The following is a 22753-nucleotide window of genomic DNA, read 5'->3' on the forward strand; positions in this document are numbered from 1 at the left end:
TGCTCATGATTGCGAGTCTTGGGTGTCCGCCACGGGACCCAGTCCCGATGAGTCCTGTTCCAGTAGCTGTATCTCGGCGACCAGGGGGTGGACTGATTCGGCCCGACTGTCCTCTCCGTCTCCCCCGGAATCATGCCCCTCCGAATCTTCATCTTCGTCGCCCTCCGATCGGATACCATTTCGCAGGCTGCTGAACCTGGAGCCCGACGAGTTGTTATTGTTTGGGGACGTCGATCTGCCCCCTCTCCTCCCGCTAGTGGCGCGGGTCTGGTAGGGTGTCGCTGGTTTACGTCCCCTGATCTTTCCGGATCGTCGTCTTCGTGGTTTCGGATGTTCCCATCGCGTCCTTTCCCTTAGCGATCGGTCTATGGCGTCTCTGCCCGCTGCTTCCCTACTGTTCAAAATGGGGCGTTCCTCTAGCCATTGCCAGGCGTCCTCCGGGCAAGTGAAGAAGACGGTTTTGTCTTTATAGATGACTTTAAGTTTCGCCGGGAAAAGGAGCATGTAGTCCAATTTCAAGGCACGTAATTTCAGCTTCACCGAGTAGAAGGATCGGCGTTGTTTGGACACCTCCTGGCTATAGTCTGGGAAGATCATGATCGTGGCATTTTCAAACCGGATCTCCCCTAGCTTCCTGGCTTCTCTGAGGATTAAGTCTCTGTCAGCATAGTTGAGGAATCTCGCTATGACCGGCCTCGGTCTCGCGCCCTCCGGCGGCTTGGCCAGCAGCGCCCTGTGGGCCCTCTCAATAACGAAACAGGTAGAGAACTGAGCCGCGGGGAAAGTAGTCTTTAGCCATGCATGGAGGAAGGAGGCCATATCTCTCCCTTCAAGGCCTTCTCTAAAGCCCACAAAGCGGAGGTTGTTGCGGCGGGACCTATTTTCGGCATCATCCACCTTCCATTGCAGGTGGCGATGTGAGGCCTGGAGCTCTGCCATGTCCTTCTTTAGAGCTGTGATCGACGACTCGTTATCTGTGACTCTGTTCTCGGCCACTGTTACTCTCTCTGCTAAGTTGCGAAAGTCCTGACGTAGCAGCATTATCTCAGAGCCCACTTCTCCGATTTTTACCTCCAAAGCAGCCCTCGATTCCTGGATGTCACTTCTAGATGCCTGAATGGCTGCCAGGAGCATTGCCGTTTCGGTGAGCGGTCCAGGCGTATCCGGTCGCTGGTCCACGTTTGGTCTCGATGTTGCAAAGTTGTCCATAGGGCCTTGTTTCGTCGGTTTAGGGATCGGATCTCGTTTCCCCATGACTGCCTCCGCTGTAGGATCGGCTGCGGTTCTGTGCTGATCCCTACTGACGTCGGCGACTTGTTGTAGTTGCGCGCCTGTATCCCTGGCTCTTGTTCCAAGCACGTCGACACTTTTCCCGGGGGCATCCGCTAGTTCGGGTGCAGCTCCTGGGGGGGGGGGCGGGGGGGGGTGAGTGTCGTGTGACCGTTGTTTTGCTCCTCAAGACCCCCCGTTGAAACACCTCGTCCCGTCCTCTCCCCGCCACCAGGGAAGCTTCTGTGGCAAATTTAGATCCTCGGGTGCTCTGGGTGGCGTTCCCGCCCTGGTGTTTGGAGTGGCCGAGGCGTACTCCCCCGCCAATGGAGGATCGCGGTGGGGTGCCTGCTCACTCCTCTCGCCTTCCCTCTAATAGCACGGATCACTCCTCTCGCCACCCACTGCGCAGTGTTCTGTGCCTGGCCCTCGATGTCCAGAATTCGCCCCCGGGCCAGCTCCTCCGCTCTCCTCTCGACAGTAGGCTGGGGCGCTGGACCCTGCCGCAGCCAAACGCGGTCACCCCTCGTGGACCGCGGCCGTCGGCTTCCGCTGTCCTCCGCCGCCTGTCCCCGTACCCCCGGGGGCCTCACCGCGCGCCAGGTGGGTCGGGTGAAGGGGGGGGGAAGGGTGCCGCAATCACAGCAGCTGGCACAGTCTCGAACCCGGTGAGGATCACCGGCCCCCACCACAAATTCCTCCCCTGGACGGCCTCACCTCCAGGACGTCGCACTCCGAGCTCCCTCCAACCTCAAGCCTCGCTCCGCTCCTTCTCACGGGGGGGAGGGAGCTGCCCCGTACCGGTTGTTCGTGCTCCTCAGCGTCGGGCGGAGGGGGGGGAAAGGGGGAGAAAAAGGCAGGTTCGGATTTCTCCCGCACTCGACCCCAGGCGACTGCCCAACGCTGGTATCCACTTCTCAGAGGTCGCTCACCGGCTCCATTCGGTGGCGGCTGCCATCTTGGTAAAGGCAGTCGGGCCCGCTCCCGATGTCCCGGCACCGCAAAGGCTTCACTCTTCTGCCTCGGGACGCGGGTCCGTCCCCCAGCCGTTCCGCTTCTCTGCCGGCTCTCCTCTCTCACCCAGTCGGGAGTTCGCGGTCCTCTCCGCTCTCTCGCAGCCACCGCCTATGCCGCCTCCGCCATGTTGCCTGATGCGGGCGCACCCGATCCGGTGCCGATTACGGCGGAGAACGGGAGATCCACGGCGCTGTCGGTGCCACAAAGTCAGCCTCAGATGCAGCTCGCTTGTACACACTGCCTGATGCGATATTTTTTGTCCGTGATAGGGTGTAAACGTCGGATTAGATGGCAGCCCGGCCGGAGCTCCGGCTAGACACGTCTTAGCCGGCCATGCTGCTAGCCATGCCTCCCAGACTTAAGACAAACTTAAGACAAAATCCTAACTTAAGTCTGTCTTAAGTTTGTGTTAAGACAAAATCCTAACTTCTGTGAATACCAAAAGTAGAAAGTTTAGGATTTTGTCTTAAGTTAGTTCTGTGAATCGGGCCCATCATTATTTGATACTTTGAATACAATAGTTGCAATTATGGAAACCTATTAAGGTAAAGTCACAACTGCATCAAATTGAATAAGAGCATGATTAACAAAAGTAATTATTTCATTCATTTAGGCGGCAGAGAATGGAAAAATTATTTCCCCAATAAATGTATCCATACTGAGAGACAAAAGAGGGGTGGCTTTGATCATGGATAGATCTTCGTGGAATTGAGACTTGACAATATCAGGTGCTTTGTTAACATAGCAGTATTTATCATTGATAGCCCTTTCATGGCTGAGGAAGTCCTAGACTTGTATCCAACTGCAGAAGTCCAGGGCTCAGGCGTGCATTCTTCCTTTAACTTCATCTCTTCTCTGTTTGCTTCGCAAGAAAAACCCTGCTCCAGAGGCATCTCGCTCTTGACATATGAAATGATCACGCAGAGATACTCAAGGCCATATTGCTGTCCAGGCATTCTGTAATGCTCAAGTCCTACTCCTATCTTTGGTGGGTTGGTGTGGTCCTTGCTCCTTTCTCCGCTGATCCATGAGGGAGCTGAATTTTTGCAGAGAATGTTTTTTTAATGTCTTTCCATCTCTAACCTGAGGGTCAAATTGGGAGCTATTTAATCCAACTACCAGTTATTCTCCAATTTAGAATACCCCAACAAATTAACGGAAAAGGAAGCCACAAGATAATTCAGACAGCACTTGGAAATGAACCACCTTCCGCATGACCATCATTCTGGCTTCAGGACCGCCAAGCACTCAAGAACCATCATAGCCAAAATGTGAGATCTCCTACTGCCACGAGATGATCTGAGACACACTGCTCCCTCGCTTCCCGGCCTCCCATCAGACTACAATACAGTAGATCACAACACCCTGCTTGGTAAGTCCTAAAAACTGAGCTGCTGTGGAGGACTGCATTGAAATGCACTCAGCACTTCCTTCCAACTAAGGGCCACATTCCAAGATACCCATTATCTCTGTGGGGAGATAGCAGGGCTGAGTTTTACCCTACTGGCTAGTATCTCCAGGTGAGATTATGGGATTACAAGTTTCCACCCCGGAATGGGCAATAACATGGAGACCAAGGAACACTGGGTGAAATTCCACATATTGCTCCCTCTTCTGGAGAAAATAAAGGGAGCAAAACTATAAACATTTACTAACTGCGTACATGTTGTGGGGTTTTTTTCCTCATGAGTGGGGGGTTGTCTGGGGGCGAGGAGTAGCTGGAGGACAGAGAACCTTTCACTTCAGGTCAGGGAGAATGTTATGCTCCCACCCAGCTAAAATATGAGGTAGGGCAGGGACAGGTGCAGCAACTGCCTGCAGCCCCCCTAGTCCCAGCTGCGGGACTGGAATTATCAGTCCAAAATTTGGAACTGAAGATTCTGGCTCTAGAGACATTGGACAATTCTAGTTGCCTGGAGTCGTTTTCTCTGCCCCACCCCAAGGATACCACTCCAGCCAACTCGTACTGAGGGCCTATGTCGCACTAAATCAAACGACTCTTCATTGTTTGACATAGTATTCCGAATACCACTGAGGTCATCCATTTTCTACCTGCTTTCAAATGTCTATCTGCGCATGCCTGCAAAATCCCTTGAGAAATAGCTGGTGAGCCGAAAGGTACGCTGATGATACTCAAATACACTTCCAGCTGGAAAAGAAGCCAATAAAATTGCATGAACCTTCTTGTCACGGCCACATTTTGTATTAAGTGAAAAAGAGCTTTCTCAATTTGAATGTAGCAAAGACCGAGGTCACAGTGTCGGGTGGAACATTAAAATGCCATTCTATTCGAATGACCCGACAGGCTTTGTATGGTTGAATGACATTACACCGTATTCCGTTGCAGCGCATGTCTTTACCACGCATGCGTTACAACGCGAATGCAATTACTACGCATAACCATTACTACAAAAATGCCTTTAACACACATATTTTTACAACGATTTTTGTTGTAAATCCATGCATGTTATTGTAATTCTTTTGGTAAAGGTTATCTCCGATCCCTGCCCCAATTCTATAAACTGCTCCCGATTCCCACCCACAAACCCTTTTATCAAATACCCCTCCCCTTAACCCTAATAATTTACCTCATCTCTTCACAACTCCCTCATCCCTTAATTTTTTATTTTTAAAAACTAAAATACCCCTTACCATTCCTCGACCTCTCCTCTCCAAGCTCATCCGATGTGACGTTGAACGTCGTAGAGAGGAAGCGGAAGTGTCTTTCCGTTTCCTCTAACGACGCAGATTGCCTCCACATTGTGACGGAATCTGGTGAGTTTTCAAGCACCCTTTTTTCGCATGTTTTCTTATTTTGGTGGGAGGATAGACCCCCCAAGCCCCCTTTTTTAATAATAGCCTTTATCACACATGCCTTTACTACGTATTTCGTAGTAAAGGTATGCATGGTAAAGGCTATTCGTGGTAACCACCCATGCGTTGCAATGCATCCGTGGTCAATGTTATGCGTGGAAACGGCCACGTTGTAGGGCCGCTTCCTGTACTGTACATCACCATGCATCACTCTGGAACGTGAAGCCACATTTGATTTAGAGATTTCCTTCATTCCCTAAATCAATTCAGTGGTCTAGAGAGCATCAATCTACAGCTCTCCCGTGTCCAGAAAAACCCACCCCACACTGCTTTTTGGCTAGGTTTGCACTATAAAAATACCACATACAAGATCCCAGAAGGGTACAATAGATGAACCCTTAGATTGATGGATCTGTGGCCTGCCCTTAGGCTCTCTATGAGGACTTCAGAAACCATTGTTGGCTCCACAAGAGATGCCTCAGCTGCATTTGTGTTGACAGTGTTCAGTTTGATTGACTTGTATGTGTGCATGACATAGTCATGTGTAAAGCATCTATTGGGCTGTGGGGGATTGATTATCAATGTGTATTAACATGTCAATACATCTAAAGGCCTTAGAAGTGTGACAGGGAAGAGGGGCGAGGCAATAATTCCCAAATGACTTACCAGTGACCTTCATTACACAAATAAAAACACTTTTTGTCATCCCAATCCTGCACCCATCTCTCCATCCCAACGGCGGCTTCCAGGATTCCATTATTTCCTTTTTCTGCAGTGAATATGGCAATTTCTGCTTAGGAATGTTGACAGGCTGTATTGGAGAAGGGGACCCCTCTTTATACCCACTCCTGATGAAGAGGAGTTATCAAGTTAACAAATGTTAACATTTACTCTACATATTTCATTTGAGGCAACAAGGAGGTTGCCTTTTTCACCCACATGACTTTAAGACAAGGGGTGAGGAAGAGGAGGACTCAGTATAATGAAAATGGGTATAGAGAACTCAGGCAGTACACTGAACCCCACTCTTTCCCATCAGCATGGGTTCCTTATATTTGATCAGGTATCTCTGCAGGAGCAGAGATGGTTTAAGGGTGGCCACACTTCAGTCTACACTGGTGGTGAAACACAGAACACAAGTTATTTTAGTTTTGACAAGTTGCCTGAATTACATTTTTATTATTACGATAGTAAAGTCTCAGGTAGATCATGATTGGTGCATTGCCGGTCTTTCACAGAGCTCTCACTTTCTGTATGTTTACAACCTGGAACAGGTTTCCCTTCCAAATACTTCCTAACGAGTAGTAGTTGACACGGACAATAGAGGCGCTGTTTTCATGCCTGCTACGAGTAATTACCCACTTGTTATCTTTGCAAATGGTCTCTGGTGAAACCTGGAGCAGACTCTGCCATCTGTAGGACTTTGATCAGATCAACATGTTGGTATCTCCCAGATAATCCACATTTGAATGAGTGGCAGAGAGTCCAGATGTCTGTGGGCATGACCTGCACCTTCTTCCTGTCCTGCTGCCTCTGTGGAGGTGTCCACTCCTGCACGACTCATGCAAAAAGTCTCTCTCTATGAACTCTTTCTACTCTTGGTGCAATGCCCAAAAGAGGCAGGATTAACAATGTCTAAATGGAAGTGACACAAAATACCACCTCACACCCATCAGGAGAATGGGCAAGCACATAGTCTGGAATGGCAATAAATACATTAATACATATTGACTACATATAAACTCATACCTGTCCCCTGCGCCAGACACATTCATGATCTCCTGGCTCGGAATCGGAGCTGCTGGGTAGTGCGCGGCACACAGGTCTCTACAGGGTTCCTGAGGAAGAATATTTAGTGGCCACAGATGAGCACGATTTCTTCATTCTACATCAGCAAATACAATGTGATGGCGCCCAAAGAGACTCAATTCAATATTCATTTCATCCAGGAGGAACCATTTTGGGCATCTTTATAAACCCAGAGACCAACTGGTCTCTGGGTTTATAAAGCTAAATCTAAGAGGGTCCAGCCCAGCACTGGTAAGAGAGGCATCGGGGGCTTTCATGCTTTTGTACTGTGGGTCTGCATGAGGAGGGTGTTTGGAAGTAAGGCTGGGTAGAGAGAGAGAGGAGCAGCCACATTACCTCCTTCACTGCCTGGGGAGGGATGGACTCTAAATTGGGATAAAGGCCCTTGATTAGCCTTAGGGTACATCAGTCTTTTAGCTTTCTAGTTAAAGTATTTACTGCGTTTGCCTAATCCTCAACACATTCAGGGGCATAGGGCCCGATTCACAGAATGAACTTAAGACTCAATCCTAAACTTACTACTATTTTGGTATTCACAGAATGCACTTACTACTTTTGGCATTCACAGAAGTTAGGATTTTGTCTTAAGACAGACTTAAGACAGACTTAAGACAAAATCCTAACTTCTGTGAATACCAAAAGTAGTAAGTTCATTCTGTGAATGCCAAAAGTAGTAAGTGCATTCTGTGAATACCGAAATAGTAGTAAGTTTAGGATTGAGTCTTAAGTTCATTCTGTGAATCGGGCCCTCCGTTACAAAGAAGTGGCAGAGAGCGGCAACAATACGGTGCCGCCCTGCTTTTCCCCCTGCGCAGGCGCTAATTTCAGCTGCATAGCACCAACTAGGCACCCTTGCACAATAGTGTAAAGGTGCCTGCGTTGTGAGAATGATTTTTTGTGTGCAGGAAGGTGCCCCTTCCTGCACATAAACAACCTTAAATCAATGGCGAGTTGTAACTTCTAGGTGTGCTGCTTTGTGCAGCACACATAGAAATTGCAACTCATCATTTTTAAAATGATTGTTTCTATGCAGGAAGGTGTCCCATGCTGCACATAAACAATCATTCATGGCGTCTTGCTGTTTCTATGTCTGCTGCAAATGTTCTAATTATCAATTCAATGATTTTCCATTTATGTCGCTCCTGACACGTGTTTCACTCTTTTCACTTTTTAGATGAGTAGAACGATTACTATAACTTGAACATGGGTGTGGAAAAGGGGCCATATTTTGAATATAGAGGTGTAGAAAGTTGTAGGAAATTGTATGTACTTTGCTTCTCCTGGCAAGTCAAAAAAGTGTTTTCAATACCCCGCAAAGCAAGGAGTATATGTCTAAAGCAAGACCTGAGCGAAGTTCTTGAAGCTTATTGTCTCTGAAGTTGTTTACTACTACTAAGTTATGTTTAGGAAGGATGCTGAATGAGGCCAGTTCTTCTAACTGAAGTAGTAGCAGAGGACATGGGTACGTTACACATTATTTGTGGTCTTTAAAAAAAGAAAAGTCATTATTCTCAAGAAGACAGCTTTTTGCAATCTTAGGGATATGGTTTGGTGAAAAGGAATAAGTGGTTGGTGAACATGTGTGCAGGTGCCTATGAGAGACTGTCTTTGAAAGATGTGTTTAGGGACATTTGTGGGTTCATTGCGCTGGGAAGTGCGCTACTGATCGAACAGCCAGGTCTTGAGCATCCTCCTGAAGGTCAGCAGGTCTTGGGTCTGTCGTAGGTCAGTGGGAGGGTGTTCCATGTCTTGGCGGCGAGGTGGGAGAAGGATCTCTCACCGTGGTTGTTCTTCGGATGCGCGGGACGGTGGCGTGTGAGAGGCCGGCGGAGCGTAGCTGGCGGTTGGGGATGTAGAATGAGAGCCGTCTGTTGAGGTAGGCTGGGCAAGTCTTGTGGAGTGCCTTGTGTGCCTGGGTGAGGAGCTTGAAGGATATCCTCTTGTTGATGGGGATCCAGTGCAGGTTTCTCAGGTGGGGGGTGATGTGGCTGTGGCGTGGTACGTCGAGGATCAATCGTGCTGAGGCATTTTTGATGTTTAGTAGTTGTTTGATGAGCTTGGTCGGGGCTCCCGCGTAGAGTGCGTTTCCGTAGTCGAGTCTGCTGCTGATCAGGGCCTGGGTGACTGTCTTTCTTGTATCTGTCGTGATACATCTGTAGATCTTGCGGAGCATGTGGAGGGTGTTGATGCAGGAGGAGGAGACGGAGTTGACTTGGTTGGTCATAGAGAGCGTTGAGTAGATGATGATTCCCAGGTTGCGTGCGTGGTCGGTGGGTGTCGGGGCTGCCCCCAGTGCTGTCGGCCACCAGGACTCGTCCCAGGCTGAAGGTTTGGAGCCAAGAATGAGGACCTCCTTCTTGTCCGAGTTCAGCTTCAGACGGCTGGTCTTCATCCAGTCGGCGACGGCCTTCATTCCTTCGTGTAGGTTGGCTTTGGCTGTGATGGGGTCCTTGGTGAGGGAGAGGATCAGCTGAGTGCCATCGGTGTAGGAGATTATGTTGAGGTCGTGATATCGGGCTACCTGTGCGAGCGGGGCCATGTAAATGTTGAACAGCGTCGGGCTGAGGGAGGATCCCTGGGGTACGCCGCAGATGATATCGGATGCTTTGGAACGGAATGGGGGAGGCGGGGGCTCTGGGTTCTGCCAGAGAGGAAGGAGGTGGTCCAATGCGGTGTGGAGGAGTGCGCGTAGTGTGCGGTGGCAGACGGTGTAGAAGGCGGAAAGAGAGGTCTAGGAGGATGAGTGCTGCGGTCTCGCCGTTGTCCAGCAGGGTCCTGATGTCGTCGGTGGCGGCGATGAGGGCAGTCTCAGTGCTGTGGTTGCTGCGGAACACTGACTGGGAAGCGTCCAGGATTCTGTTTTCTTCGAGGTATCGGGTTAGCTGTCTAAGGAAAAACGAACAGGACAACCTGACCAAGGTTTAGCACAACCAAGACAGTAGTGTAAACAATATTATTGCGGTGCTGCACACTTCCAGTGCTTGTCGTCCCAAGGCACAATTCCCAATCAAAATACTTTTAACAAATGACGGAAGGCGCACTCATTTAGATATCTCAGAGACGATGCTTTCAGTCCAAATAGTTATCTTCTTTATTGTGGTAATTATACCAGATAAAACAAACAGCCAACGTGTTTCGTTCCTATGGCGGAACTTCGTCAGGGCATGAACTCTGCTGTATGTGTTCAATCAGAGAGATGGTAGGTGTATCAAGAATCACGGGGGAGAGTCATCAAGTATGAGCCATGCAGATATACTTGCCCCAAATTTGATTCAATTATGCGAGGAGTAAATAAATAGAAAGAAGGTGTGTTTTTTCTTCTTGCCCCTTGATAGATAATTATTCCCAATATGCTGGAAAAATAAGTATCAAAAGGTGCCAAGTTCGGCTCCTGCGCGGTCATGAGGTCTTACAACCTGGTCGGTCTTCAACGATAAGAAGGGGCCCAGAGGACGCTTAGTTCACTTCTTAAGTGGCGGTATGGGCTCAGTCAACAAAGCACAGGATCCTGGCATGCTAACAGGGAAAGACGAGTCCCAGAGCACCATTTGGTATTCATATTTAAAGCCCACAGATTCCCGCGAAAAACCGAAGAGTCCCAGGCTGAAAGTTTGGAGCAAGAATGAAGACCTCCGTCTTGTCCGAGTTCAGCTTCAGACGGCTGGTCTTCATCCAGTCGGCGACGGCCTTCATTCCTTCGTGTAGGTTGGCTTTGGCTGTGATGGGGTCCTTGGTGAGGGAGAGGATCAGCTGAGTGTCATCGGTGTAGGAGATTATGTCGAGGTCGTGATATCGGGCTCACGTGCTAGCGGGGCCATGTAAATGTTGAACAGCGTCGGGCTGAGGGAGGATCCCTGGGGTACGCTGCAGAGGATATCGGATGCTTTGGAACTTAATGGGGGAGGCGGAGGCTCTGGGTTCTGCCGGAGAGGAAGGAGGTGGTCCAATGCGGTGTGGAGGAGTGTGCTTAGTGTGCGGTGGCAGACGGTGTAGAGTGCATGGTCGGTGGGTCTAGGAGGATGAGTGCTGCGGTCTCGCCGTTGTCCAGCAGGGTCCTGATGACGTCGGTGGCGGCGATAAGGGCAGTCTCGGTGCTGTGGTTGCTGCGGAACCCTGACTGGGAAGGGTCCAGGATTCTGTTTTCTTCGAGGTATCGGGTTAGCTGTCTGTTGATGGTTATCTCGATGACCTTGGCCTGGAAGGGGAGCAGAGAGATGGGCCGGAAGTTCTTGAGGTCTCTTGGGTCTGCCTTAGGTTTTTTGAGTAGGGCGTTGATCTCGGCGTGTTTCGAGATATCTGGGAAGGTTGCAGTCTCGAGGGAGAGATTTATGATGTTGGGGAGGTGGGGTGCGATGGTGCTGCTTGCTATGTTGAAGACGTGGTGCGGGAATGGGTCCGATGGAGAGCCGGAGTGGATTGAGCGCATGGTCTTGATGGTGTCATCGATGCTCACACTGGCCCAGGCTAGCAGGAGGTCATGGTCAATGGTGTACGGAAGGTCTGTTGTGTTGCTTTCTGTTGGGGCTGTCTGTGTGTTGAAGCTGTCGTGGATGTCTGCTATCTTGCAGTGGAAGAAGGTGGCGAGTGAGTTGCACAGGGCTTGCGACGGCGGGATATCATTTTGTTGGAGCTGGGGTTGGAGAGTTCGATGTTGATGAGCTCCTTGCTATTGTGTGCGTTGTTGTTGAGGCGGTCTTTGGATTAGGTCCTCTTTGCCGCCCTGATGAGGTGGTGGTGGTTACGGATGGAGTCCTTGTGTTCGGCGTGGCTGTCTGAAGTGTGTTCACTTTGCCATTTCTTCTCTAGTTTCTGGCAGCCTTGCTTGGAGGCTAGGAGTTCTGGGGTGAACAGATGGCCCTCTTGCTGGTGTCTCTGTGGGGGGTTTCTTCAGCGGGGCGAGGGTGTTGGCGCAGTCCTCGATCCAGCGTATGAGGCTGTGGGCAGCGTCGTCGGTGTTGGAGGGTCCGGTGGGTGGGCTGAGAGCGAGGTTTGCGTGTAGTTGGTCTTCGGTGATTTTGCTCCAGCAGCGGCAGGGAATCTTTTGGGTGCAGTGGTGTGTGGTGGGTTTCTGGAAGGCGAAGTGGATGCAGCGGTGGTCAGCCCAGAGGAGTTCGGTGGTGTGACTGATAGAGATGTAAGGGCTTGAGGAGAAGACTGAGTCGAGCGTGTGGCCGGTGGAGTGGGAGGGCGTTGTGAGGAGTTGCTTCAGTCCGAGGTTGGCGAGGTTATCGATCAGGGTTGTGGAGTTGTCGTTGTTGTTCTCAAGGTGAAAGTTCAGGTCTCCGAGGAGAATGTAGTCGGTGGAGGTCAGGGCGTGCGTGCTGATCAAGTCGGCGATGGAGTCGCTGAACTCGGGGATGAGGTCCGGGGGGGTCGGAAGATGAGGGTGCCTCTAAGGGTGGATTTAGGTTCTGTGTGGATCTGGAAATGCATGTGTTCGGCAGTGCCGAGCGCGTCGTCCGTGCTAGTCGAGACCCTGATGCTGTTCTTGTGGATGATGGCGATTCCTGCTCCAACTCCATTGGTGCGGTCTCTCGGGTGATCTTGTAACCGTCTGGGATGGCTATGGCGATGTCGGGTGCGGAGGATTCGTTTAACCAGGTCTCTGTCGGGAAGGCGAAGTCCAGGGATGTTGTGTCTGGCAGGTCCCAGAGCTCGACGGCATGCTTGCGTGCGGAGCGGGTGTTCAGTAGAATGCATCCGAGGTTGTTAGGGTCTTTATTGGCGGGTGGTTTGTCGGTTCTGAGGCTGGTGAAGCTGCAGTTCCGGCACGAGAAGGGGCCGTGTGTGCATTTCGTGGCGGACTTGAAGCAGGTGTGGCTCCGTTCGGAGTTGAGAGCGTGCAGAGTGCTGGTGTGGTAGTGGTGGCGGTCGTCGTGGCGGGTGCGGGGGCCAGGGGTTCATGCGCTGGGCGCGGTCCAGGCGCAGACGGAGATTGAATCCAGATCGGCTTGAACAGCCAGGCAAAGAGGTGGTGGGTTGAAAATTTTTTTTTTCAAGTTGAGGACTGCCTAAGAAACAAAAACATTGATAACAAGTGAGTAGTGTTATGATAAAATTAAGTGATATGGTAATTGGGAAGGGTTTGTGGCAAAAGGTGTGTTAACAGAAACTAAGCCAAAGACAATGTTTACGATTCTTAGGAGCTAGATCTGAGAGGATTTAGTGATGAGAGTCAAATCTGGAAGTCAATGAAGATGATGTGCCAGGGAGAATTCAGAAACGATTAATTGTCACTCAAAATGTACATCACCTGAGCATAAGTCATGTCAAATTGTGGCACATGTTGGCCCGGAAGTAGCCAACCATGAACATGCATGGACATGTTGTACAAAACAAGTAAAGAGACATAACACCAATTAGATTGGAAAAGAGTGCTTATGACTTGCAAGTTATTCATATGACAATGTGGGAAGGCAACTTCAACTAAAAGAGTCTATTATTCACATGCAGTGGGCATTAAATGGATTTCTTCCATCTACCTGCTCTTGAAATCCAGGGCGAAGCGACACAGTCTGACCATCGCTCTTCCGTCCACACAAAAGGACACCATGAGCACCAAGTGTGACCACCACACAATGCAGATGCCTCAGCAGGGGGCGAGAGAGAGTCACGGCAGCTTCAAGGATACCATCCAGACTGGTGGGCAAATCTGGGCAGATTATAGAAAATGCATGTCTTTGGTGAACTTCAAGAACTTTGCAAGCAGAGAGTAACCACCGCCAACTTTACAAATGTAGCAGCATGAGGCAGCATGTGCAAATGTATAAACTTTGACCACTATATTGTGTATGCGGATCTCTGATCTATGCTGAATGTATTACAGGGGCATCCATAGAAGGCCTGCAGTGGCTATTGTTGTTGCACAACATTTTATGACCAGGAAAAGGGGTAAACTAGAGGCACACCCAGCAGTCATTTTAGGCGATAGGGAAACTGACCACCATCGCAGATCCTATCATCTATATCATCCACAGGCCCCGGTTGGTAGGGCAATTACATGGCATGAAGCCTCACAGACCAACCATAGAGATATTTCTAAAGCACTTCAATGGTGTTCATTCAGGAGTGGATTCTTTGTGATACGGGTTTCATACATATGGTATTCTGGAGACCCAAGATGCGATTGCAAAATTGTATTGGCCAATCACTAAGTGGCCCATTTGTAATCTGTGTCTCGCAAAATCGGGATAGGAGCGGTCACGAATTCCTGACACACATCCACAGGCAAAAAGATGGTGGCAATATGCCAAAACATGCCGGAATAAGGTAAAAACACGAAGATGTTTTCTATGGCTGAATTTAAACGTTTGGAGGGCAAGACTTGAGCCACTTAAGTCTACACCATCTTCCTGACTCTACGTAGAGGTTATTCAAAACCGGTGAAAGGATGAAGTCTATGGAAGTGTTAAAGGTGAGTGGAAGACTTGAGGTTCAAGAGGTCTCAACCTGTGTGAGATCTCATCTGACAGAAAGGAGGTGAACCTCCCTTTAATCACACGAAGAGAGCATAGAGAAGAGGGCCTGGTAGTAAACATGGTTAGACCTAGTGAATATTCTTATACGTCACAAGGCAGGGGGTCCCAGTCTCTGTGATGTGGAGGGAGTCCCAGGCCTCTTGATGGTGGGGGTCTCTTTAGTGCCGCAAGGGCAGAATCTGGAGTCATAAGTTGGGAGTTGTTGGCGGTGGGCGATGGGGCTTGCAGTTATACTGGCACTACTCTTTCATGTACTATGCACAGTAAATGTAGGTAAGAGATTGTTGTGATAGTTTGTTTTTAGCTGAGATGGGTTTTATGTGTGTAGCACTAGCTTCAGCATGTAAGAGGATGTGTGTGTGCACACGTGCGGCAGGTCCCAAAATGGGCCTTGCTTCAGTATCTGTGTGGGAGCGGTCCAACATTGGTTGTGCCTGCTCATGCATCAAGTTTAATTTTTCTTAAAGCGATAGTGCCCCCCTCCAGCCCTGCCCAAGGATGTCTCTTCTGAAAATTGGCTAAAAAGTAAAAGTCACTAAATAAAACATACAGTATATGTGCAATGAGCATGTAATGCCATGCGGTAACAATGAAGTAGACCTCTGACTTACACGCAGTGGACACATGACCATCACACAAACCACATGCAAACGATATGCAAATAGGATTGGCAGGAGCTGACCTTGTGGTACGGCGTTTCCAAGACTCCGGTTTATAGCTCTGAGCTCCAAGAGGTTGGGCGAGGTGTAAGTCAGCGCTTTCCAGGTGTCCGACAAAAACGGTTTTGAGGCTTTGCCCTCATCGGTTGGCTCGTAGCACACTTCAGAACAACATTTACAAAGTTTACAGGTGAATTATGGGCACAGGTCAAAGGAAGATTTTGATGTCAAGACAGTTTTGTTCTGTTAAGGACGTTAGAACCAGGTGACTGCATGTAGACCTGGAACCTGGAGAATGCCATCAATTTACTACAGCCTCACAGCCCGCTGCCAATGGCTACAACAGTTGTGAACCCCTTGCATTCGGATAGGCCTCAGCCGTCCGACATCATGGTGGGCGTGTGCATCGGACGACCAGGGGCCATCCGATATGCGCTCGCCAGTAATCCGCCCGCACCGCGGGGGAATTCCAGCCACGGCCGAAGGGTTAATGGCCTTGAACGCCAGTGATAGGTCCGAGACACAGGTATGGGCCTATAAAGAGGGACAGGGCCTTTAATAACTGGTATAGGTTGTGGCAGAAGGGCTGTGAGGCTATTAAAACATTCCACCCACTGAGGGAATAATGTTCTAAATTAAAAAGAAACAAACAAAATGACAAACATTGGAATATTGGAGCATAAGGCTCATACAGTCATTATTAGCCCAGGGCCACTTCATTGTCTTCAATTGAGCTCCCAACATTCAAATGTTCTAATATGGGTAATTCCGTTTTTTCGTAAAGATTTATGAAAAAAAACTGTTTGCAGAAGTGTTTTTCACTTCAGAACATCCGTCTGAAAATTGTGAATTTTGCAATAATTTAGGTTACATATATCGATTAACGCTGAAAACCAGTTCAGAAGCATTTAGCCATCTTTTCTTTTACAAAGCTGGTTTGCTTAGAAAAGCGTTTTCAGCACAGAATTAAGTCACCACTGTAAGGAGCGGAAAATCTGCTCCTAGGGCCGCAATTAGTCTTACTGGAATCTACGAGTGTATAAACAATACGGCTATGAAGAGACAAAACACGTTTACATAGTCAGAGAAAATCTGGGGAAATTAGCAACCTTCAAGAAGTGCGAAATATCATGAAAAACTGCAGACAAAATAAAATACTTCGTAAAGATCTATTAACTAATCATTGCAGTTTTAAATACAGAGTAATTCATTTCTGTATCCTGTTTTTGATATTTTTCATTAATATCACATTAATCACTTCGTTTGAATTTTTTGTTGTTGTTAGAATGATCCCTATAGCTGTTTCTCTTAACGTATTTATTCCTCTCCTTAACGTTTTTCTCTTCATTAATTTATATTACTCACATGTTCCCGTCCCTTTTTTTATGTTCAATTTTTTTGTACTTTGGATTTTTTCCCCCTATGCCTCTTCTGAATTGTCTTTTCGATTTGATCACATCACCAGCTTGCACACCCCTAAGAGGTGTATATATATTAACATGTATAGAGGGCCCTGTTCATCCACCAGACGGGGGCAATTCGAGGACTAAAAGGTGGATTTTTTCAGCAGGCAATGTAGACAATCTAAAAATTTGGTGCATTCAAAGAGCCTTCAAAGAGAGGATGTCTGAGTTTTATTTCACTTTCATAGGGCCAGGTTGGGAAACATGGGGGTGGAGCTACAAGATATGGATGAGATCTACTTTAGAACTGGAGAGGATTTGGGGCCTCATCATAGAGTCACCATAGTGAGAAGCAAGGCAGGGGAAAAGTAAATGCAAGAAAATAAGGAGCAAATTCAAGAAAAGAACAAGGCAAGAAAAACAATAAGTTATGGGGAGATGTGTTAAGGAAGAAAGCAGGAGTTAGGGAGAAAGCTAAGAAAATTGTGGGAAATGTGAAAAGTAATTAGGGAAAACAAGAAGACATGGAAATTTAAGAAGGTGAAAATGTATGAAGACCGGGAAACCATTAGAGGCAGGGGCAGAGGGAATCCAATGAAGGGCAAATGCTAGGAAGGACATGAGTGATTAAAAGACGTGACAAACGGTGAATGGATCACAAGCTGACAAAGAGAAAGGTAAGAAAGTGGTGGGAATTAAATAAACTAGGGGGGCGCTAGAAGGTAGGGAGAAGCATAAATGACAGGTGAAAAGACAGGGGGAAAAGTGAGAATGCAGGGGAATATAAGACAACAAGTGAAAATATAGGAAGGCATGGGAAAATGAAAGAAAGAAGGGCCACACCCTGAAAATTTCACTTGAAATAAAGGCACGAAAACAAAAGATCAGTAAGAGGGTGCATTTTGGTAAAACACCAGCAGTGAGAAACTGGAGAGGTGTCCTGGTCTGCCTGCAGCTCCCAGCAGTTTCTAGCTTCTTTGGCTTCCAATGTTAGGCCTCCCTGGTGTCTCGACAGGCAGGAGCTGCCCTCCAGAAGGTGTACTCACCTGGCACACGGCACTGCTTGGCGATGCCACATGCATACTGTATGGCGCTCACTGGCACGTTGCCATCAATGCACAGCAGGGCTGCAGAGCGGATCTGCTCCTCGAACCCCGACAGCTACAGAAAGACAAAAGTGGCAACGTCAAGCAAGGCGAGACTGGTCAATCACACAGACAGGGCCTGGGCCAACCTGCCATTGACAGGGCCTGGGACAACCTGCCATTACCCGGACACTTGAAGAGCAGATACCTCAACCAGGTTCACTGGAATTACGCAATTGTGCGATTTTCGCATAATTATAGACATTTGGTGTATGTCACATAATCCATCGTCTGCCACATAATCTGCAGATTTTAACAAAAAAAATAGTTTCTAGCTCAAACAGATCAAAAGTTACTAATAATGCAGCAAGGTGTTTTGCCACTCAGTGGAAGGCCCTTTGCAAAGCTGGACTGGTCACCTTTCTGTTGCTTATTGATATATTAGGTGTTACACTGGTACTAATGAGCTGTAACCATTGTACAGGCAGTGTTAATGAGTGTAGAAATGACAAAATAAGGATGTACATGTACTACTAAAACAAAATGTGCCGCCTTATGCCGCATAATTTGGCTTTTCTTGCCACATAATTTCCTGAACACTGCTGCAGAATTTGGCCCTATCATGCCACATAATTCCAGTGGGCCCGCTCTTAACCCACCAACCAATGAAGATCACATTATTAGAACCCACTGAAGTGAGACAACGCAGCTAGCAAATGAACAAGGCACAACGCAAAAAAAAAGCCATTATGGTCGGTCAATTTCACAACCCTGGATGCAGCTACCCAGTAATAGGAGGAGTAGACGATGGCCAACAAATCACGCGAAACATATCTCAAAGACACCCATCTTAGTGCAGGCGATGTACGTATGAGTGCCTACTGCAGCCAGATAAAACTAGTATGTCACAAACTACTGCCACCAGCATGTCACCCAAAATGATTATCTAATATGGTTACCTAATGTGATTGAGCGGGCACTAACCTCTAAACTGTACGATTTGCTGGTGATGTCTACTACTAGCAAATCATGTAAGGCTAGATGCAAATGTTAACTGTAGCCAGCCAATCACATTGGCAATGGGTAGTTTATCATAATACTACCTGTTAAAACACATTTAAAGTGAAGAATTTAAGATCATGGTGCAAGCCAATCACATTATAGTTAGATAGCAGAACACACTAAATCCAGCAAATCAGGTTTTAAGGAGCTGGCAAGAGTGCACACACCAAGACACATTACAGGTAGCTATTGGTGAACCTTGTTGTCCATATATGTTGTTATAATTAGGCAAGGGAGCAAAATGCAGTCAGCTATTCAGATTCTAACTATGTAAAACAGTTTTTACACCTCATCAACGGACAGCCAATCACAGAATATATGGGTGACTCCACTACACCTGCCTAACCACCTGGCTTGTGGTTCTCTTTCCCATTGCCACCATCAAATACCAAATCCACAAGTTGTCGGTACCAGTCCACTGGAGTGAGGCTTTTATACAATATATTGAGTCACCTTGACCAAAACCGTTGCCAGCCAAGGGTGCCTGCTGAGCAGACCACAGGTGAAGTGCTAGCCCAACACATCTGAACAAGTAAAAAGATGTTTCAGGTGACAAGCGCTACCACTTTTGAATTGCAAGTGTCTATTTTCAGGGTGGTTGGCTACAAACTTTGAATGATTGAAAGTTTCATCGCAGAAGAGACCGGGGCTAACGGTCATATAGTACCACAGAACCTGATCCACACCGCTTCACTTCCAAGCATGCCACAAGGGATAACAGACCTCAGTGACAGAACCAAGCAACATGACCAACACCACCTCAAAGAATGACACGGTAGTTGCCAACCAAACCACTCCAAGGTATCTATTTCACACTACTTCAAAGCAAGCACCAAAGGCACACACACAACTACAGCCTCTAATAGTACTAAGCAGCCTGATCCACACCACCTCTCTTTTGAGTATGCCATAAATCTCAGTGACAGAACCGAACAACCTGATCAACACCACCTAAAGAATGACACAGCGGGTGAAAACCAAATCACACCAATGGATCTGATCCACACCACTTCAAAGCAAGCACCAAGGGCTGCAAACCAAAAGCAGCCTCTAATAGTAGCAAGCAGCCTGATCCACAGCACTTCAGAGCAGGCACCAGAGTGTGCAAACCTAAGCACCTTACCGAACCAAAGGACTTGATGCACACCAACACAAAGCTAGACACCGCAGTGAACGCGTGTTGGACGTCCCTTCTATAAACATTATACGCTTAATCGGATTTACAACTTCATGCATCCAATACAGCCCATATCAGCCTATAGTTGGCTACTGCTTCGCTCACAAAGGTGTGAACCACTAAGAAGCAACACACGCAAACTTCTAACATATCACATTAGGCAGAACACCTCGCATACATTCAACAACCCACAGACAACGGTATCATCAGACTCACAACATTCGCCAGACTCACATCACTTCCAACCATCATATGCCACACACTTACTTCCAACAGAACATAGTAGACAGAACTAATAGAAATACACCCAACCCAGCTCACATATACAACATATGTCCCTGTCCCCACAGGCATTTGCCACCAAGGAATACAAGAAACCCCTCCATCCTCCATGAGAATGGCTATCAATCTAGAAGGAGCTCGCACAATTAGAAAGGCCATCCGACATGAACCTGTAAACACCAAGAGCAAACATTTTCATGGATAAGACACGGCCGCTTATCGTACACGTACGGGCACATGCATTCTTGTCAATTGCATTCGCAAATGGTGCAAATCACAATTTTTGGCCGTTTGTGAATGCAATTGACAAAATTGGGATGCATCATGTTTTTCGCAATTTAAGAAATCGCAATCCTGTTGCGATTTCTAAAATTGCGATTGCATTTAAGAAATCGCAATTTGAGATTTCTTGAATGCAATGCATGAACATTTTAAATTTGCGAATTCGCAAATAGGGAGAGGTAAATTACCATGAAGTTGACCTTCATGGTATTTTGCGAAAACTTTCAAAAATGCACAAAAGTGCATTTTTGAAAGTTTCATTTTACACACACACATGCCTCTTGGCACATAGGAATCAGTGGGAAGGGATTCTATAATTGCTATTCGCAAATTGTGAATCGCAATTAAGGAATTTTTAGAAATCGCAAAAAAAATTGCGATTTCTTGATGCATAGCCTTTTGCGATTTCTTAAGTGCGATTCCTTAATTTTCGCAATTAAGAAATCGCAAACGGAAACAATGATGCATGTGGCCGTATGACAAGAACACAACACATGTAACAGATCGCCTTAAGTCGAACAAGACTTGGGCCGGCCATTATAACGTTGAACCATCTGAAGAGTCACCAGGCTGCAGACAGTACTCTGAGGTCAAAGACACAGGGAAAAACCTCTTATTGTGACCTAAATATCATTCAACAATTTTGGCAGTTAAGTCAGTTATTTATACATAGGATGCATCTCATGACACAATAGACTTCTCATATTTTTTTTTTTTTTCATTTATTCATCATTACACAAAAATATATAGTTTTGAGTTTTCTGCAGTTTTCTTTCACATAAAAAACATAATAAATACAGCTAAATACCAATTAACGTGCGTTTGTTGAGGTGCAACATATTTACTGAAGTTGATGTTCTAGATAGAACCCCTCATATTTCTTTTATGTACAGATATGAACATTCATCCCAGCATACATACTCATACTTTCTCACATACAAACAACAGTGACAAAATACATAAATAATTGCAAACTTTGTGGTGATATATTATCAGTGTCCAATACAAGACTCCTCGTAGTGTGGTTTCAGTCTGTCTTAAATCGTGAAACAATCTATATATTCTTGTTGTAATCTCTGTTTGGATTTCTTTTCCAGTTTAGTTCTTATGATCTTTCAATTTGTCATATTCGAGGGTCTTTGTATGCGTACGGCCTACGTACGTTTCGGTGATATTAGATTTGGATTCACCTTCTTCAGGGCCAACTTGGACTAAACAAATGTATGCAAATAGTCAGAAACCATGGGGTTCTCTTAATCTGAAATTAAAAAAGCTGTGTCAATATTAAGTTTGAATGCATCCTAAGCAATCAGATTACAAAAACTATAGTGACTGGTTATCTAGCCATAGCTAACAGGAAGTGGTTCACACCAGTTTAGGTTCATGACCTTATATCCCAAAGATAGAGCAGACACAAAGTTAAAGTTGTGCATTTAGAGGAAGAAAAAGAAGAGAGATGTGGTGGGAGTTGACCTACAAAATGGTAAGGCAGCTACCAACGTGCAAAAGAGTGGTGGTGTGGGATTGACCTCACTATTAACAAGATTTAAAATCAAATAGATATACCTTAGTGTATAAGGTCGTAGAGTAGAATGGATCTGCTGTGGCTTTTATAAGGCGCTTAGTTTTGGCGGCTGATTACAATTCTAAAGAGAAAAAGGCATATCACTTGTTATATGAATTCTGCGATAGTGCTTTTTGATTTTGTTAGACGCTCTCCTCTCAATATATTACCTTTAGAGGGCACGTCCGTGTATGGCTGACGTCTTTTAGCACTTAAGGAGGATTTAGTTATTTACTCCCAGGGGGAGTTGAGGGGTTATCATTTGAGGCTGAGAGAGAGAAGGAGAGAAAGAAGTTTAAATCTCTATTGTCTTAGTCACTTAGCCTCGATCTATAAAAGGTAACTAGGAATATTAATTAACTCACCTCCTATGTCAGAGGAGGCAGTATTCCATATAACGTATTGTCTGTTATTTTTTAGTTTTTGTAATACCACAGAAGGAAACATGTGCCGCAACTTGGTCTAAAACAATAAGAAAAATGACCATTTATAGTTCTAAAACTGAAGGTTTCTGTTAAGGCCAGATGGCGCGTTACAGGATGAGTATACATATTAGCAACTACATGATGCTATGTATATCTCTATTTGTTTATAGCCTACTAAATAGAGAAGTACTCTGAGGTCAAACAAATGGCAGAATGTGGGTTCTACAGGTGGAAACAAAATATTATCAAACACCTTTACAGCAAGTAAGAATGGGCAAGAGAAATGTGAGGGGAATGATCTGGAGACCACAAAAATGGCTCATGAAAGACAAGGTACAGATCCTAAAATATGGATGAGAGATTGCAGCAGAAATGGCAGCAGCCCGTTGATTTTTACCCAATGAGTCAAGGTATCCATTGCATGGGA

The 22753-nt window shown here is 46.8% G+C and overlaps 1 protein-coding gene across 1 annotated transcript in view; it reads right to left on the minus strand.

Moving 5' to 3' along the window:
* The window catches only part of LOC147734768 (uncharacterized), a 265703-nt gene that overhangs the window by 13852 nt on the left and 229098 nt on the right, over positions 1-22753 (minus strand). The window contains exons 15-18 of the mRNA XM_086953050.1: positions 17496-17610; positions 15070-15207; positions 13392-13561; positions 6850-6938 (exon numbers count right to left, since the gene is read on the minus strand). Of these exons, the coding sequence (XP_086809176.1) occupies positions 6850-6938; positions 13392-13561; positions 15070-15207; positions 17496-17610 (512 nt within the window). The remainder of the gene's footprint in view (positions 1-6849; positions 6939-13391; positions 13562-15069; positions 15208-17495; positions 17611-22753) is intronic.

The sequence above is a fragment of the Lissotriton vulgaris genome, chromosome 1_2, assembly GCF_964263255.1.
Source record: "Lissotriton vulgaris chromosome 1_2, aLisVul1.2, whole genome shotgun sequence".
In the NCBI taxonomy this organism is placed as follows: domain Eukaryota; kingdom Metazoa; phylum Chordata; class Amphibia; order Caudata; family Salamandridae; genus Lissotriton; species Lissotriton vulgaris.